Below are 18997 nucleotides of genomic sequence, written 5' to 3'. Positions count from 1 at the left end.
GTAAGGATGTGTTACATAAGCTACTGCCAAAAACAAAAGCTAATGTTTTTCCATAGTAAAACATTAAGTGTCCAGTCTAGTTACCCCCCTCCAAAAACACATTTGTAAAATAAGTAAAAATGTGGCATAACTCACATCTAAAGCCCTGGTTCTTGGCAATAATAAAGTGTACATTATTTATGGTTACATAATTCAGTGTAATGAATAAATGCCAAATAAACAACTTTAGATATTCTAATATGTAATAATGTCAATTAATAGCTGCTATTTGTAACTCCAAATAGCCTACAGCCATGGACAGATTTTTGGACAAGCCCCTGGACACAGACATGTAAAAGGCCCCCCACCCACATAGGAGCAAGACCTCCAGACCGAAAGAGACACACGACATTTTGTGTCTCTTTGTGGTTGTTTTGTATCTCTTTGTGGTTGTTTCCACCTCTTTTAAGTCATTTTGCATTCCTTATTAGTTCTTTTGCATCACATTTTGGGTCTTGTCTGCAAGTCTTTGTGGTTGTTTCGTGTCTCTTTTTTTAGTCTTTTCGTCTCGTTTTGCATCTATTTTTAGTCATTTTGCCTCCTTTTGTGGTCAGTTAAGTCTCTTTGTAGTCATTTTGCATCTTTTTCGTGGTTGTTTTTTGTCTCTTTTTAGTTGTTTTGCATCTCTTTGTGGTCATTTAGTGTATCTTTTTAGTCGTTTTGCATCCTTTTGTGGTCGGTTAAATCTCTGTGGTCATTTTGCATCTTTTGTTTGTTGTTTTGTATCTCTTTTTAGTTGTTTTGCATCTCCTTGTGGTCGTTTTGTGTCTCTTTGTGCTCATTGAATTGCCTTTTCAACAGGAAATGTTAACAGTTGCTTCATACGGAGGTTCTGGTCCAGGGGAACTCGGCTAGTATCCGACAGGCCCGTTCAGTAATCCATCCATGATACTAACAAGCCAACTACCTACCACCTTCTGACTCTGGTACGGGTGGCCAATAAGAATGGCCGCCCCTGTTTGAGACACTTTTAAACATGAATACACTCACACAGTTCATGAATGCTCACACAGCTTTCCCACATAGCTTGGTGGTGTTGTGTAAGGAAATAATCTTGAAGGAGTTATATGCAGATTAGAAAATAAAGGAAGAAAAGGGGCAAAGGCCTGCTCAATGTGTGTGAGAGTCTGTCTCTGTGTGTGTGAGTGTGTCCTCTCTCGGGAGTATTACAGACTACAGTTTGCAGTAATAGGAAATGTGCTGTGAGCTTGAACTTGCTTCCCTGATGAAGTTGATTCACAGAAATCAGGCCAGTTATGTTGTTGCTCAACCAGTCAGACATCTGCTGCCTGTTTTTTTTTTTTTTTCGTCTTCTTTTTTTCCCTCCACAGACACATATGGTTCCTCAAAGATGCTCTTAGTCAGAAACTCATTCACACTCACAATAAATTCCTCTCAATGAGTCACTCTGAGCTTGTATGCTCACCGACACACACAGTACCAGATCTCATTAGCTGTCGCACATCCTGTGTAGTTACAATGTTGATGGTGAAGCTTTAACTCACATCCTTTATCTTCGTCTCTTTGTTCTAGTTTTTTGGCATGAAATAGATACATGCATATTCGTTAATCGTTATTCTCAGTTAATCCTATGGCCTATGAAATATCAAACGCTAAAAAATGCCATTTACAATTTCATGTCACAGTTTCATGTAGGAACTATTTTCTTTCTACAGTTCCTACATGAAACTGCTCACAACAAGATCTGTGGATTATTTTGAGGTACCGGGTTCAAATGTATATTTTTGGTGCTTAGAGGACCACAAGCTGAGTGCCATTTAGTTCCATTATATTCATAAAATGCAGACATCTCTACGGCCGATATCCTCAAAACTCGGCAACTCACACCAAAACAATCTAGATATAAGGTATAAATAGCACTACAGGTAACAGGAAAAATATGTATTTTTGATTTCAGGGTGAACTGTCCACTTAAATAAATTCTGATTTTTTTTTAAACGTATCTTTTTTTATCCTTTATGTTGTGATTGGGTTCAAGGTTCCTGGCTGTCACAACACTTGTCAGGCAATTTAGGCAAAAGCTGAAAGATACTGCAGTTGTGCTCCTCTGCTGAATTTGTTTGACAATCAAAAGTGATTTCAATGCAATAAGAAACGGAACTGAAACAGTAATTTCAAAATTGGCCATATTTGTGACTTACCGCATGTTGGATACTAGTCCAGTTTTTGTCTTTGTGTTAGCACTGACATTATTTCCTAAGTGATTATTGTTACTCTCAAAATGCCCCTGAACCCCCGTAGCAGTCACCTACTGTTTCCAAGAATAAACTATGAACTTCCTCAAATAATCTTTATTGATTTTGTTTTACTTGGCCGCCTCTGTAGTGTGGCTGAATATTATGAGTATCAACAAGAATACTATGTTTTCCATAGTATCTTGTAAAATAACAACTTTTTTTTTTTACTCTGTATGTGCCTCTGGCCTTTCCTGCAAATGTGCACACCTTCCCTCTGAGAATATGTTGATTGTATCGTTCTCACTCTGTCTTTCTAAGTATTCCAGTTATAAGAAAACCTGAACGTTTTAACCTGAAAATGAAGAAGCAGAAACAAATTTCTCTGCACATCCTGGACTAAAATACAGCTGTGGCAGCAATTTGGTACAAGTTGCCTTTTAGTCAGTTCCTCATTCACTGACTCAGATCTCACTAAATGAGTCACATCCCTCTCATCTCTGCTTCACAGTGCTTTTTATTGATAGTATTAGACAGTGTGGTTAAAACAAAGAGCGTTTGGCGTTATAGGGTTCATTCACATCACTGGCAAAGCTGAGGAAATTGGGCGAGTGGGGGGGTTAATCTAGTCTTTTGATGTGTGTGTAGGATTAACATAGGCATTCCTCAGGCTCACACACTGTCACATAGACTCAAACTCATCCGGTGCGCAAAGCCCTGGAATCTGTCCTCCTTGCTCTTTCCTCTTCATCCCTCCCTTTTCCCAATGCCTTGTCTTTCACTGTCTTGTCTGTTTCCTTTTGTAGCTTCTTGTCTCTCACGCTCCACCTTGTTTTTTGTTTTTTTGGTTTTTTTTGTTCTGCTCCCATGCATATGTGTGTCCCATAGGGTTTGATGTTGATTCAACTGTAGCTTGTTAGCTTCCACCGTGTGCTGTGTTTGTTTAGGAGCAAGTTTAGTGCGAATCACATTCATTGCTGGTAGAATAAATATATTAATTTTATGGGATGAATAAGTAAAAATATTGCAGTTCTTAGTCAAAATGAATCTGTCACAGTGTAAGAACATACTGTATTATAGGATTTTCTGTGTTAATTGAACAAACAGTTTTTACTTTATACGGTTTGATTTTCAAAACTTAAGACTAATCAATGAATCGATTAGTTGATTCCTCTCAATGTACTTACACACAGTTCAAGAACAATTTACAGGAAGATAGAAATAGACAAAAAACAAGGACATCAAAGCTGAACAAACATAGGTAAAAATAAACATAACTATTATGTACATACAAGTAGGTGAAAAAATAGGTGTGTATAAAGAAGTAAAAAGCAACAACGTACAATGTCTATACACAAGTCAAGTGTTTCTGTAAGTTGATAACAAATACAAATAGTGCAAAGGAATAAATATTGAATCTGTAAAGTACTAGATTACTTTATATACATGAAGTGGGTAATTATGCATGTATACATGTCTAAATACAGTATATACAGCATGCAGGATTTATAGATGGATGATATGTACATGTCAAACCACAGTGTGTATTTTAAACTGTAAATATATAATTTAGAATTTTAGGTAAGTGGATGTTTTAGTGTTTAGTATTTATATACACACATATAGCTAACATATGACGCACACACTGGTTTTTCTCAAGAGTTGCTGACTCTACTGTCTCCACATGTTTCTGTCAGCTGTCACCCAGGCTTCATTTCATTTTCATTTTATTTCATTTCAGAGGTGACTTCTGACCCGACATGCCTCCGGCCTGTACACATGGCTGACCGAGTCATCCATCCATGTGTGTGGGTCTGTGTGTATGTGTGTTTATGCCGGTGGCTCTGTCAGCACTCATTTGTATCTGGTGGCTCAAAGACTCTGCATCCCTTGATTAGCGACGTTTGATTAGTTTGTGTGCATGTGTCTGTTGTTGTGCACACTCCGTCCTCCTTCTGTCCAGCTGGGATTCAGGTTTACCTGCATGGGACAGGGCTTTAAAGAGTGGTCTTAAACCTGTAGAAAGTATCTCCATATGTTTGTTTTATTAGTACATAAAAGTCAGGGTCACTGATGGTTTTGTTGGTGGTCGACATTCAGTCACAGTATCAGGAGTTCATGCTGTGTGCCTCGGGTCAAAGAGCCACCAGGAAGCCCTTCATATCTCATTTCTGATACACAGTTTGTCCTGGTGGGGTCGACCTTGGAGCTCTGCCAGGAGAGCTCCCATCATGCTCTTCCTACGATTCACTGCCTTTTCTTCCACAGAGGGAGGCTGCAGTTTCAACAGCACTGAGAATTCACACTCACACATATAGAGACTGCACATATTGCACATACTGTACACATGAGCATCCAGTCATTCACACACATACACTCAAACAAGCATGACAACATAACTGCACAGACACAAATGTGTCTCGCACTGACAGAAACTGACACTGCTTTCCAGGCTTTCTGTGGGCCATCTGGGTCCCATTTGTTAGGTGTAAAGACACAGCAAATAGTAAAATAATAATCCATGTTGCATACGTGTATATCTGTGGTGTAGTGTTGTATCTGTAGCTTTACTGGTCAACCTTAAAATAAGACATATTGCAGTGGCACCCTACTCAGAAGTCAATTCCATTATACCCATCTCAACCGCAGTAAAGCTTTTTTTGTTGTTGCCAGACATTTGAAAAAAAGAGGTGTGCAGCGATATTTTTTCAATTACTTGAGGAAAATGTACAAACCTCGCTGCACTAATGTGCCATTGAGTAACAAATCTACAAAGACTGTGTGAGTTTGATTGCTGCAGCACTTTGAACCAAGCTTGGTTGGTAAAGCAGAGGCTGGTATGCCAGAAGCACCTGATTTTAAGCCCAAATGAGGCACTTTTCAACAAATTATCTGCAGGTTTAAAAGGTTGATTCACCAAAATCACCAAAATCATATTTTTACAGTACTTAGCCCTAACTGGTATCTTGCACGTCTTTCCAGAAACAACGTCCAAGTTTCTCAGGATAATTATCCAGAGACACATTTTCAGAATAATTTCTTTAACAGCCCCAAACTCTCAACACCGCACCCAGCTGTGTTTCTTCACCAGACTACCAGCAACTAGCCTGCAGCAAGTTGTTCAGTGTGTTGTTGAACTATTCGGGGAAATTTGGCAATATCACGTGGTCAGCAACCTTAGACATCAGCGGCTGGTTGACTCATTTAATACTTTTATTATTTACACAAACCAGTTTTGAAAAAGATTTGATTGTTAAAGAGAGTATAATCATAATCAGGAAGGTTAACGCTCCTGTTGGACACAATACAGGATCGTCGTGACACACTGCTACTTTCTTCTTTCTTTTTCTGAAAGTGTAACGTCTGATCAGTCTGATAGTCATCATGTCTTTATTGTGTTTTTCAGGCCTCCAGTCCCAAGCTGACCACTCACTGCTCAGATATCCAAGAAGTCCGCCGTTGCAACCGTCTGGAGATGCCTGACAACTTAAACACATTTGTTTTAAAGGTAAGTACATGTTTTCAACTAAATGGAAATAAGATAACTCTTTCTGCTCAAAAAGGCTACAGCTGTAGTTTGCAGACTCTGCCCACTGTGGTGTTTACATCCATATTGCTTAGATCTTCAACCCTCAATCCAACATAAAGAGGAAACAGAACAATCATTGTGTCATATCATTTCATAACAAAACTCCCCAAATAGCCTTCATTTAGACCTCGTTGGTTTACACTTGCAGAATATTCCACCCAAACTTTGTCTCTCGAATATCAAACACTCACTACCTGTAGTGTTGAAAGATGGCTGTCATAACATTGTAGTTTTCTCATTCCCAAACAGCAGCGTGGATTATGCTATTATAATGGATTCCAAGTTTTTATGGGGGGGAAAACATATCAAAACATCCACAGAAACTTCTCACATCTCCAATCACTTCTCTGCTGGCCATCCACATGCTCCATCAGCAATCGTTTCACCAAAATATATCTAAACACTGCTTCTTTGTTGCTCTACTACACTTTTCTAGAAAAGAAATGTGTCTTTAGCTGTATTTTAGTGAAATTGTGTTTGTTTACTGAGCATGTGGATGGACAGCGGAGAAGTGGATTATGCTACAGAAGTGGTTTGAGAACTTCTTATGGATTTAGTTTTTTTGTTTTGTTGTGGAAACCATTGCAATCCAGTGTAACAAACATGAAACCAAATTGATTACAACCTTTGTTCACAATAAAGAAGCACACTACAAAGTTTCTACAGTGTTAACAGTGAGTATTTGATAGCAGTTTTACACATCAGTTGTGGAAAGTGGAAAATTTGTGGCTACTTCCTCCTGTCTTACTTTTCAATTTATAAGACTCTGAATATTGTTAGCATCTCTCCTACAGATATAGACAACCTTATTTTAAATCTGAGTGGCTCAAAAAAAGTACATTCCCTCAGGGTTTTTGACTCTTGAACGGTAAACCTTCGGTACTTTGAAGTACATGTTATTTTTAGCTTTTTTTCTCTTCTCTGTAATTATTAATGCTATAATGTGCATTTATAGTATGTCTATTTATATGATGGGTTTATTAGTATGCGGTGTTGTATGTTGTCCAGTCCATCCTGTTGCAGCTCACCAAAGCTCCTACCAAATTTTGTTGGAATGGAAATAAAGTTAACTCAAAAGTTTTACCTTAAGCTACAAAACTTATAAAAAAAGGTGAGCTGCCACCTAAATGGCAACATCAAGCCCTAAATATACACTGTCAGTGTATGTATAGCATTAGACAATTTGCACTTTTAATGTGTCTAGGCCATTTCTTGCATTTGCACAATGTAATGCAGTCCAGCGTCTAAATAATGTGGATATTTGAAAGCAACTTTGTCTTTGCAGGTTAATCGAGGTAGTCTGATATTTGAGACGGACAACGACCAACAGGTCAGCTCCTGGACCACAGAGCTAAAAGAATGTATCAGCAACAGGTGAGAAATACAAAGACAGCTATTTTATATTATCTGAAACCTCAATATTTGAACCCAATCTGTTCCCTTTTTTCAAATTTGATCCAAACTCTTGAGAATTTTTGATTTTTGTGAGCACAAACCAAACTGAAGACTGAGGTTGCAACCCATTTTCCAACCACAAACTGAGAGATTTTTTCAGCATCATACATTTGAATCTGAATCCAACTCAAAACTTAGTCATGAAATCAATACATTGGCTCAACCTGACAAAGCCAGCTGGGTCCCAGACACACACAGAGGATGTAACGGGAGCCTGCCTCGTCTTCAGCCATCTCTCCTAACGCAGCTTTTTTCCTTGAGATTCTGAGTGGAAATATTTAACACTTGGACTTTGGCTGTTTTTAGTGTTTGTGGACGTGCTAGATGTTTACTTGTGTTTGAGGTTCAAATGCAAACACATACTGCATACCTGCTTTTACAGACTGGAGCAGGTTTGGGTCTTGTTATATTTGGAATATTCCTGGAAATAATCATTCATCAAACTCATCAGTCAGCTTAATATTTACACTAAACCTTTGAGAGGTAACACATCTGGTGTGGAGAGCATTCTGTTAGGGCTTTAAAGCTCTGCAATAAATGTATTTTTAAAATTTAAATAAACTTTCTTGTATGTATCATTAAAAGTTACACTTATTAAAGTTGGAGAGCTGTGTGGGAGTCGTGGTAGTGTAGTCTGCTATATACTATGATCACAACGTCCCTGGTTCCTTATCTGTCACCTTTCTACTGTCCACCAGAAATACATAAAAAAAAAAAGAGAGAGAGAGCTGTGGAACCGAAAAGAGGGTGATGACTGTGCTGGCAGATCAGACTACCAAATACTACATAACAGTAATGTGATTTAAAAAATTGTCAACAAAAATAGTACAACATGACTTGGCAGATAGTTGACAGACGTGTTAAGTCATAGTCGTTTCATCGTGACATCAGTATGGTTTCCTAATCAGTAGACGTTGCGATTACACCCAAAAAAGTTTGACCTTGTGTTTCAGAGCACACATATCTGAGTGACTGTGTGTGTGTGTTTCATGTTCTTATATCCCGGTGGGGACTTTAACCTGAACGCACACTAACCCATGAGGACTTGTGTCACTGTGGGGACAAAAATTGAGGTCCCCATGGGTAGAGACTGCTTTTTGAGGGTTAAGACTTGGTCTTCGGGTACAGGTTACAATCAGGTTAGGGTTAGGGTTAGGGTAAGGGTTAAGGTTAGGCACTTAGTTGTGATGGTTAGGGTAAGGGATTAGGGAAAGCATTATGTCAATGACTGTCCCCCACGGGGATAGTGAAACAAATGTGTGTGTGTGTGTATTTGTGCAAGTGTGTGTGTTGCTCTGTGAAAGGAAGTGTGGGGGAGGTCTGAGACTCGGGAATCTCAGGACATTTCTCATTTCAGCAGATGTCTGGAATGCTCTTACACAATTTACACACACGCACACAGTGAGGTCAGAGTTCACTCTTTAAAAAATCTGATATATCAGCCAATAGTACTTTTTTAACATAACAATCTTGATATGGATTTTTATTTTTAAAAAAAGGTTTTTATTGTGAGTATACATACTGAACGAGACATTTTACAATTGAAAAATCAACATATGATGTAACATGTGACAAAATATGAAATGGGAGACACTTTTTCGAAAGTACCTCAAACCTAGTTTGGCATTTTTGTACAGCAAATTTTAGTTACTTATCAGCCGACATGTGCACCAATACCGATATATCTGCAATAAGCTAATATCGGCCAATACGTTGGCCTAGCTCAAGTGCACGCACGTCATGTGTCAGTTTCTTCTTCATAGCTGAAGTGAATATGAATGAGGACAGCTTCAAAACTCTCTTCTTTTTTTCCTACTCAAAAAATACATTTGTACTGAATACTTAATGCATCCTTTGTCTCCGTATCTGAACTATTAACATCACAGCTACAGGCCAGCTCTTAAAATAATCCGAATTCTGACCGTACGTACCTCAGGATGCTTCAAACGAAGTGCTGGTCAGATTGTTTAAGGCTGCGTTCAGACAGACTTTAGACTGGCTAATCACATACATGCAAGCACAAATTCCTGGTGCATTACTTTGCAACAAGGACTCTACTGTTTACCTCGTGATCGTCATGATAAAAGATAAAATAATTGCCGCCATGATAATGTTCCAGAGTATTAACCATTTGTTGCAGTGTTTTGGCATCTGATAAGCCTTTAATCTGTTACTCTTCACACAACTACTTCCGTCTCTTTATGTGTGTACAACTGAGAGCCACACCATGAGTGTCCTTCGAGAAACAGAAGTCAAGTCAAGTTTGTTTATATAGCACATTTCATACTACATGCATAGACTCAATGTGCTTCAAAATAAAAAGCAACAAACAAAGGGCGGCAATGCCCATACATGACAAAAACATATAAGATAAGAAGGTATTAAATATATAACAACATGTAAGATAAGATAAAAACATAAAATAAGAAGGTATTACAATAAAAAAGGGATTAAGATAAGAAGACATTTTGACATGTCACAGCAGGAAAAGCACAGGTGTAAATAATAAAATGAACGATGACTAAATTCCATTTAGCTGCTTCAGTTTCAGGGTCCTGATATTGTGCATGTTGGCTCACTGGCACGTTGTCATGGCTGACTGTGACACTTGAATAGAACAGAGTTAACGTTATTAGTTACACCTGTGCTTTTCCTACTATGACAAGTCAAAATGTCTGCTGTGAAAAAGGCTAATGGTCCAAAGTTCTGCGCCATTATCCTCGTTTGTATGATTCATCATGTTGAGACTACAAAAACCTGCAAAAGAGAGATCATAGAGGCAGGTTGATGCAGCCAGGTGGATGCTATGATGGCAGGCTTTTGGCTTTGCCCTCGAGTGGGGCCACTTGGAACGGGTATAAACACTTTTCCCTTTAGATGTGGTTGAATGTGGTAGGTGTAGTTGGTTTGAGCTCTTAACTCTACGGAAATGTCCACACTATGCAAAATGTCATCACTTTGCTAGAGTAAAATGTAAAATGATCTCACAAAGATAGAAGAACAAGAACACACAGAGTTAGGAGAAAGGAGACTTGTCTTCCTGTTATTCAGAACGCTGCAAACTCAAGTCAGCATTTTAGCAGGATTTGCTCCGGCTTCCCTCTTTAACCTTCCCATTCTCATCTGTGTGTATACACACATACGCGTGTGTGTGTGTGCGTGTGTGTGTATATATGTGTGTTTGAGGCTGTGTGAGTGTGAGCAGTGAAACAGAAGAACAGTAAGTCTTAGTTCAGATCTGAACTGGTGAACTGGACTCACTTCCTGTCTGTGCTCTGTGTCTTTGTGTTCCTTCAGCCTGCTGTTTCCTCCATGTTCACTAGACTCAGCCCACCAACACACACACACACACACACCTCTCTCTTTCGTTCCCTACCCATATCTGTTGCTCCCCCTCCTGCTTAAGAAAAAAGTACGATATATTAATAGCATTAAATCAACACATTTATTTTTCAGACACTTATGTAATTGCAGTTACTAAATGAGTATTATGCAGCATCTACACTGCATGTTACAGCAACTTAAATATCTTTTCACCACAAAACTGAAAGAAGATGATGATTTTCCAGCACAAGCACAGATGAAGGTTTCTTATAAGAAAGATGGCGAAAGCCAAATGGGGGAAAAAATGACTTAAAATTTAATTAAATAATCATGAAATTTACCTATTTTCCTCTTCAGGTGGTCCACAATAAGAATAAGGTGTTGTAGATGATGTGTGTAATCTGAATCTGTTCTTGTCCTTCAGGTCAGGCAGTGTGGATCTGGAGCCCCTCCCCTCCCCAGCTGACAGCTCTGCTCCAGCCAATCAAAGAGGGGGCTCAGAGTTAGGAAGTCAAAGTGAGTGGTGCGATGAGGGGACGTTGCTTCTGTGTAAGAAGACTTACCAGACATCCTCTAACAACCAGGGTGTAGTTGTGTGTTCATTTAATCAAAAATGTCCTCCTAAAACTCAGGTTTACAGTTGTGGGGCTAAGTGTTGACATCCTGGTGTCCAGAGATAGTGTTATGATAAAATGGTACCACACATACCAAGTTAATTGCTAAGATCTGTCTGGATAAACTATTTGTTTACAACCTGTCTGAACATCTGAGTTCTCCGTTGAACTAGGTTGTCGTGATGTTGACGTGTTCCCAGATTTCAGCATAAGGCCCATGTTTTAATGAACTGGAATTAAAAGCAGTTTTAATTTATTTTTATTTTGGCCACTTGGGGGCCAACTTCTATTATCACCTTTTTTATAAGGTGAGTGTGTTAGCAAGCAGTTGCCTATTTACACATCCAGCAGACATAGAGCAACATTTCATTTGAAGTCTTATCTCTGTCCACCTGATAAATCCAAAGTCCAATCTTCACTCTGCTTTTAGCTCTGTATTGATCTCCACCAACTCCTGAGGGAAATATCTGGATCTTTAGATGCTAAATGCTACACTATCTTCACCAGCTAGTCGCTAACTTTGTCTGTTTGCCATTTGGTGCTGTGCAGGAAGTGTATAGTGGGGTTTTATAGCTTATTTGCTGAAAACAACACTGATGAGAGACTGAAACAAAACAGTTGTGGGCCATAAAAACCATAAAATTAGCTAAAAAATGCTAAAAAGCTCCATAGAGTTGGGTGATTATTCCTTGCGGGTTTGTCACTACGAGCGACACCTTTTATATTAAACGTAGTAATTTTATCCATTATTAATATAAAAACGTTGAGCTGTAGGATTTAGAAGAATTAACCGTTTTGTTTCTCTGTTCATCCCTCCAGGCCCCACCTTTGCCCCGCCGGAGCAGGTTGTCCAGAAGACTGATCACTTCCTGTTCTCCTACCCCTGGTTCCACGGGCCCATCTCCCGCGTCAAGGCAGCCTACCTGGTTCAGAGCTCTGGACCGGAGGGACACGGAGTGTTTCTGGTCCGACAGAGCGAGACACGCAGAGGAGACTACGTCCTCACGTTTAACTACCAGGGAAAAGCAAAGGTACGTCTCACAATGTCTGATAAAGCAAGACTGAGGGCTTGTTCGCACTGGCATTTTAGTTCACATCCGGAAGTGGTTCACCAAAGAATTTAGTAATATGAATGAACGTTTTTCCCAACCCACATTGTTCTTCTTTTGGCCTGCGTATGTCAAACTGGTGCCGACCTCATTTCCTAACAATGGTGCTAAACAATGAAATAAGGAAGAATTATGCAAACATACTGCTGATGGAAAAGACTATAAACAAATGTGAACGCTGTCCACCGGGGTAAAGAAATGGAGGGGGCACAATTCAGCTCTGGCTCGGACTCAAACAGTGTGAAAATCTCACTTTTCTTTCCTCACGCCTCTGTCTCTGCAGCACCTGCGCCTCTCTCTAACAGAATGGGGTCAGTGCAGGGTGCAGCACCTGCGCTTCCCCTCTGTTATGGACATGCTCAGTCACTTCCGCCTCTTCCCCATCCCGCTAGAGTGTGGAGCCGCTGGTGCCGTCACGCTGTCCAGCTTCGTAGTGGCGGGCTCCAGCCCTCCATCACAGGGTGAGACTCATGTCTCTTTGTCAAACAGAAAAATGGTTCATGTCTGAGTGTTTGTAGCAATGATTATGTGAATTTGACTTTTATATCAACATGTTTATTACAACTTGGATCTTAGTTTAGTTGTTTTCACCATCATTTTCATTAGTTGGTAACATTGCACTTACCGAAGTAATTGCTGTGATCTGGGAACACGGCCACTTCGTGACAACAAAGTCCAATGGGGCAAGAAACACAAGCTGTCAGACAATCAGACATCTTGTACATAAAATGAAAGTTTAGCCAGATCATCCAAATAATTGGCACCCAACCTGGGTGTCGGGACCCTTCCACTGGGTCACAGGAGAAATCTGAGAGGTTTCGAAATGAATACTTAAAAAAAAAAAAGCTTTGTTACATTAAAATATATTAATCTTTTTTTGACTTTTGTCTAATTCTTGTTTTGTCTTGTGAAATAATGGCAACTTTTCTTAATTTTTATTTATTTATTTTTTTTTCGTAATTGAAAAAGGTCCTAAGGGAAAGTCAGTCTTTGTTGGAACTGTTCACAACTCTGGTACATGCAACTTGTCACGAGGGGTCACAAGGCAGTAAAACCCAAAGTGAAAACACATGAAATTTTGGTTATAATTAGTCATTGCACAGAAAAATTGTGGTGCACAACTGTGGCAAGTGCTGTAAGTCAAATTTGAACCAGGAAGTTGTTCTCTAAACTGTGGATGTTTACATCTGTGACAGTTATAATAATAATTAATAATTAATACAATAATTTTACAGTTCAATAGTAATGATGATCAGAACTACAAAAATAAGATTCAGAATTACCCTTTAATGACATGACAATCGTGTGTTGTTGTAATGGTAAGCAGGTGTGCAGCAGAAATGCGAAGGAAGTGGTAGTTTTTGCTTGATGTAGTCACCAAAACTCTCATTTCCTCTTTATTTATTTATTTTTTTTCTTCTCTCAGGTCAGCTCTCAGGCACTCTTCTCGTCCCTTTCTCCCTCCATCGGTGGAGCTCTGAGCCCAGCTTGGCCCACTGCAGCCTGGCGCGCAGCTCCACTCAGCCCCCTTCCTCCTGCTCCACCAGCACCACGTCCAGTCCCAGCTCTGTTTCCCAACCGGCGAACCGCCCGTTCAGTCGCACCAACCGCGTCCCTGACCCTCCTCCGTCAGCCCCCGCTCCTCTGCGTCGGAGTGAATCGGTGGGGAGGAGACCCCTGCTTCGCCACCCCAACCCCCACATCCCTCAGCGGGACTCAGACTATGAGCTGGAGCCTGAGCGAGGTCGCAAGCGGGCGATAGACAACCAGTACATGTTGCTCTGACCCGCCGAGTCAAACACCTCCATCACTTTTGACAGACTGCAGTCACACATGATCATGCACACATCATACAGACACATTTTATTACCCCCACCCAGCTTCATGTGGATGTGTGAGACTCTTGGAGAGCGCATGATGCTAACATTATAATAGCAGACTCATGAACTTTAGCCAACAAGTCTTTGTCTGATAAATGTGCAGTCAAAACACACACACACATACACACTCACTGTCTGTGCTGGGAGTGTGTTTACCAGTGTCAGACCCTCACAACCTCCACACAGAGTGTCGACAGTGAATGTATTTTTGGGAGTTTTATAACAGTGTTGACCATGATGATTATTCTCGTTGATGTTGAGGTTCTGTGCAAGAGAAGGGGAGCCACATGTGTAGCTGTCCTCGAGCCCGGGCAAAAAATATTTTTAAATGTTTGTATTCTTGTGAATTCATAGAGGTGTGCTTGATTTAACTTCTTTGGCACTTAACCTGAACTGATGGGAAGGCACTGCCTGTGAAATTGGTTATATCAAGTGCTCCTGTAAAATATTTAAATGACATTTACTCTCCACACACAGGACTTTGTGTGGAGCACACTCCCACCTTTTTATACAAACGGCGAAACAAAACAGCACTCTATTTTAGAGTGTCTATACACTCTATTAGATATTCCTCCTTTTGCGCATTAGTATATATTTAAGTGCACAATGCTTTCAGTGCACTTTGGAAACAATGTGTATTTTTTCTATACACAGATTCTTTTGTAGAAAAATAAAAAAATTAAGTAAAAAGCAGAAAACTTGGTTAAAGTCAGTTGGGAAGCTGTTACTAGAAACCGATCTGCTTCCTCCTTCTTGAAAACCTTCGCTGAAGCAAATACAGAAATGATTCTAGATCAGCTTTCTTCATCAGCACTGTTTTTACCAAAAGCTGTTTGTGGTGGATGTGTCTATGAGATGATTGAAAGTGTAGTCCATCAGCATGATTGTGCTGATCTCAGTCTGGTACAATATTCACTCCAGAGTCTGTGTGCGACTTTGTGTCCTAATACTCACTGCTAGCTTTTCCAAAAGTGTCTTTGTGGTGTTACATGCAACATTTCAAGCACCAAAGGCATTATGCGCACAAAATTAACTTTTGAATGAGCACAAAGTGATACATGGTCTTACAGAAATACTTTCTGCCACAAAATCAAAGAAAAAGGAATGATATAATAACAATATTGCAATTTCTATATTTTTACCATCCTGCAACCCTGAACAATGGTTTAGAAAATGGATGGATGGATATTATTACCATATTAATTTTTAACACTTGATACAAAGTCACCTTTCCTGATACAAAAGGTATTTTGTGCCACTACATTAATTTTTAAAAAGTGTAGCTCTGCCCTGCTTTATATATATTTTTTAATTTACAGGTGTGACAGAAGAACCACCATCAGGAGAAAAGATGAGTTAAGCTTCTCTGCGCAGGATGCTAGTTTATCTTTTGTCCTGATGGAAACATGATGTGAACAAAATGTATTTTGTGGCGCAATACACTTTCCACTTAAAATTAATTTAATTCCAAGTGTTAGATGTCAGATTAGACATATTAATTATACTATAATAATTCCACTCCATTTTTATTGATTTTGTGGCAAAAGTAGTCTGTATTCAAAATGAGACTTGGCACCCCAAGGTGACTTTTGTACACACAAAGCAGAAAATAGGCGCCCAATAGAAACAAAAACTTGAAAGGCTTCACTCCAAAGAGCGTGAGAGGGGGGAAAACTCATACAGACCAAATCAAAGTAGGAATTGAATCTAAGTCAGGTATTTGACAAAGCTGACATGATTTGCCTCATCTTGTCCTTTCAGTTGTGTGGATTCTCAAGTGAGGGTGAAAGCGCTGGAAACTTCAAACCACTTTTGTTGTGGTTTGTCATTAAACCCTTAAAGGTCTCTTAAACGTAGACTGTGATGTGATGCAACTCCTGAAAGACCGAGTGACACTGAAGTCACACAAGTGCCTCAAGTGTAGATATTAACATTTATTTTCTTAATAACTGCATCAGGCAAATCTTGATTCTGGGAGTGGCATCATGTCTCCACCTCATAACATTTCTTATTTTTCTTAGTATTTCCTGTACAACTTCACCACATCAGCCAATAAAAAAACAAGGAGGAACTGTGAAAATAATATACTTTTACTCTATACATCATTTTTAATACAACTTCCATGTTTCTATGTTTTTAATGAGGCTTTGTGAGGAAGGTTTGGTTTGCTTTGAAAGTGTCCTAATGTGCCATGAGATGTTACACACCAGTGATCCTTCGTCCTCTAGCTTCATGTTTCTTGTTTCTGGATTTTATGACCAATCAATAATTTAAGGTGCCTTCCGAGTTTGTCATCACACCTTTTTAAAGGTTTAAACCACCAGTTTAAAGCTGCACTGACTAAAACAGATGTACATCACTCAACTCAGGTGTGAATTTTATTGTCCAGAGCTGATTTACTACATTTTCATTGGAGGTTATATAAAGGAATACATCCAAATATTAAGCCTTTACCAAAACAAGCTTCTTCTTTTTTTAATCTAGTTACGTTTGTTTCATCTCATCCACCACCAGGTCTGAGTTTCCTGAAAAGCATCTAAAGAGCTGATTTGTAACCCAAAGCAATCCAAACCTTTATGGTGTTTCCACCTCGAGATCAGCCTGTGGCCACACCCGATTTGTTTCAGTTACATTCTGACTTGTGAACCTCACCTCTCCTTACAGAAAACACAGAATATCCCATAAACAGTGACCAGTTCTTCTCCTGACAGCAGTTGTTTTGACACACACCAAAGATGAAATGTCCAGTTTTCTGTAATTTTGTTTCATTAACTGAAGCTTCACTTGCATTGGCAGCAGGATGCCTTTGGGAAATAGTGTGCTAGGACTTGTCTGTTTGTCTTCTAACCTTGCTTTAACACTAACTTTAGCAGTTGATTAAGATTTGCCTTCAGTAAACTTATGCTTAATGTATGGTTTAGACCTGAATCTGTCTCTCTGCCTGCTTTATAACTTTATCATAATTTCTTGTTTTTTAGGAGAAATTCATAAATGCAACTTCATTTCCTCATGAACATGACCAGAGTAAGGCCGCTGTGATTACTCCTCTTGTCACGCAATAAGTCAGCTTTGTCTATCAAAGGAACATTTTGACAGTGGTTGTGTAGTTCTCTTTGATGTATCATCATGATCAAGACTGACATCTTTAAAGTGTTTATAAGGGGAACAAAAACAAGGACGTTTTTGGCAAAAGTACGGTTGGTCTTCCTGCCTTTATGCACCCGAGTCTAAACAAATCCCTCATCACCTCTGTGTTTCATTTCTGCCAAAGGAAAGCAACGGTAACAATAACTATTTTGACTATCAGTCCCCTCTCTTTACTGACTGTTTTTTATTTTTGTTTTAGGGAGAATGACTGTGCCTTTGCCAGAAAGCTGCTGTTGCTTTTCCCCTTTTCAAAAGCTCAGGGTGTGATGTGGTGCAGAACTTGAGTAGTGCAATATCTGAGAGATGCCCAGTGCTTCACACCGTTTTATGTATGTAGGGAGCGGTCAGAGGCAAATAGATGGATGAATTAAGTGAGTGAGAATTCAATGTTTGCACCTGCTCATGGACTGAAGAAAAAATATTTGACGAATGCCAGAGGTCCCAGAAAAAATGCTATATTTAAAACCAGGGCTACCACATTTTCCTATTCATTTATGGCTTATTCACTCCAATTTGTCTGCAAGAATCGAGTTAATGCTGAAGAAAATCCCTGTGTACCTCAGGTGTCTTTAATCCTCAACATCTGCTCCAGCAACACCTTTAGCCCCCCCGTATGTTTATTTTAAAATGTCCAGTTGATGAATGTAATGTGTTCTCAATACTGTTCATTCTGTATGTTAACTTAGCACTGTAAACATTCCAGTTCAACCCAACATCCCCTCAACAGCCAATGAAAACCACAACAGCTTTTAAAATTTGTCATTGTGTTTGCATCCCTTTCAGTAATAAGCATCTAAATTATATTATATATATATCTATATAGATATAGATATATCTATATATCTATAGATATATAGATATATCTATAGATATATCAACTGTATATTTGACTTTTTGTAAAATAAACCTAACCCAAAAAAACATAACTCACATGATCAGTTTGTGATTTGTGTGTGCACTCGTTGAGTCTCTCTTGTTTTTCCAGTACATGCTGTACAACATAATGAGCATGTGATGAACCAGTACAAGATATTCACTGTTCAGGTGATGGATGAAGTTGAGAGAGGTTACAGATAAATGGTACTTACTGCTCTGACAAGGTGTTTCATGCCATCTGGGAAATGCTAGCCTAAAGAAATGAAGCCTCCACCATTAAAAAGTCAAAAGAAGATTAGAACATATTGTCCCGAATTGATTGACATTATTACAGATTAAAGGAATAGTTCGACATTTTAGGAGACACTTATTATACGCGCTCATGCCACGAGTTAGTTAACTGCTAGATTAGAAAATCATTAGCTAACGGTTACTAGTCGCTCTCATCCCTTAAAGGGAAAGTTCACCCCAAAATCAAAAATACATATTTTTCCTTTTACCTGTAGTTGGAACTGCTCACAATAAATCTGTGGATTATTCATTGTTCATGATTTCTGGAAAGAGACATTGCTGTTGAGTTTTTCAAATGTATTTTTTTGGCACTTTGAGCACCACAAGCCGAGTGCCATTTAGTCCCATTATATTCAAAAAAGGCAGACATCTCTACGACTTATATCTCCAAAACTTGGCAGCTCACACCAAAACAATCTAGATGGATAAATAGCACTACAGGTAAGAGGAAAAATATGTATCTGATTTTGGGGTGAAC

At 39.2% G+C, this 18997-nt stretch overlaps 1 protein-coding gene across 7 annotated transcripts in view; it reads left to right on the top strand.

Moving 5' to 3' along the window:
* Nucleotides 1-15209, top strand: part of sh2b3 (SH2B adaptor protein 3) — a 56297-nt gene extending 41088 nt beyond the window's left edge. For 4 of the 7 annotated variants that reach the window (XM_044197891.1, XM_044197889.1, XM_044197893.1 and 1 more), the window contains exons 3-8: nt 5641-5742; nt 7109-7197; nt 11027-11151; nt 12036-12247; nt 12609-12786; nt 13752-15209. In XM_044197891.1, coding sequence (XP_044053826.1) covers nt 5641-5742; nt 7109-7197; nt 11027-11151; nt 12036-12247; nt 12609-12786; nt 13752-14110 — 1065 coding nt within the window. In that variant the 3' untranslated portion in view covers nt 14111-15209. The remainder of the gene's footprint in view (nt 1-5640; nt 5743-7108; nt 7198-11026; nt 11152-12035; nt 12248-12608; nt 12787-13751) is intronic. The other 3 variants (XM_044197895.1, XM_044197894.1, XM_044197896.1) reach the window with 2 other exon arrangements.
* Nucleotides 15210-18997: the final 3788 nt, after the last annotated feature.

This window comes from Siniperca chuatsi, linkage group LG5, assembly GCF_020085105.1.
Source record: "Siniperca chuatsi isolate FFG_IHB_CAS linkage group LG5, ASM2008510v1, whole genome shotgun sequence".
NCBI lineage: Eukaryota > Metazoa > Chordata > Actinopteri > Centrarchiformes > Sinipercidae > Siniperca > Siniperca chuatsi.
Note: the sequence above shows the minus strand (reverse complement) of the source record. Positions and strands in the feature narration are given on the sequence as shown.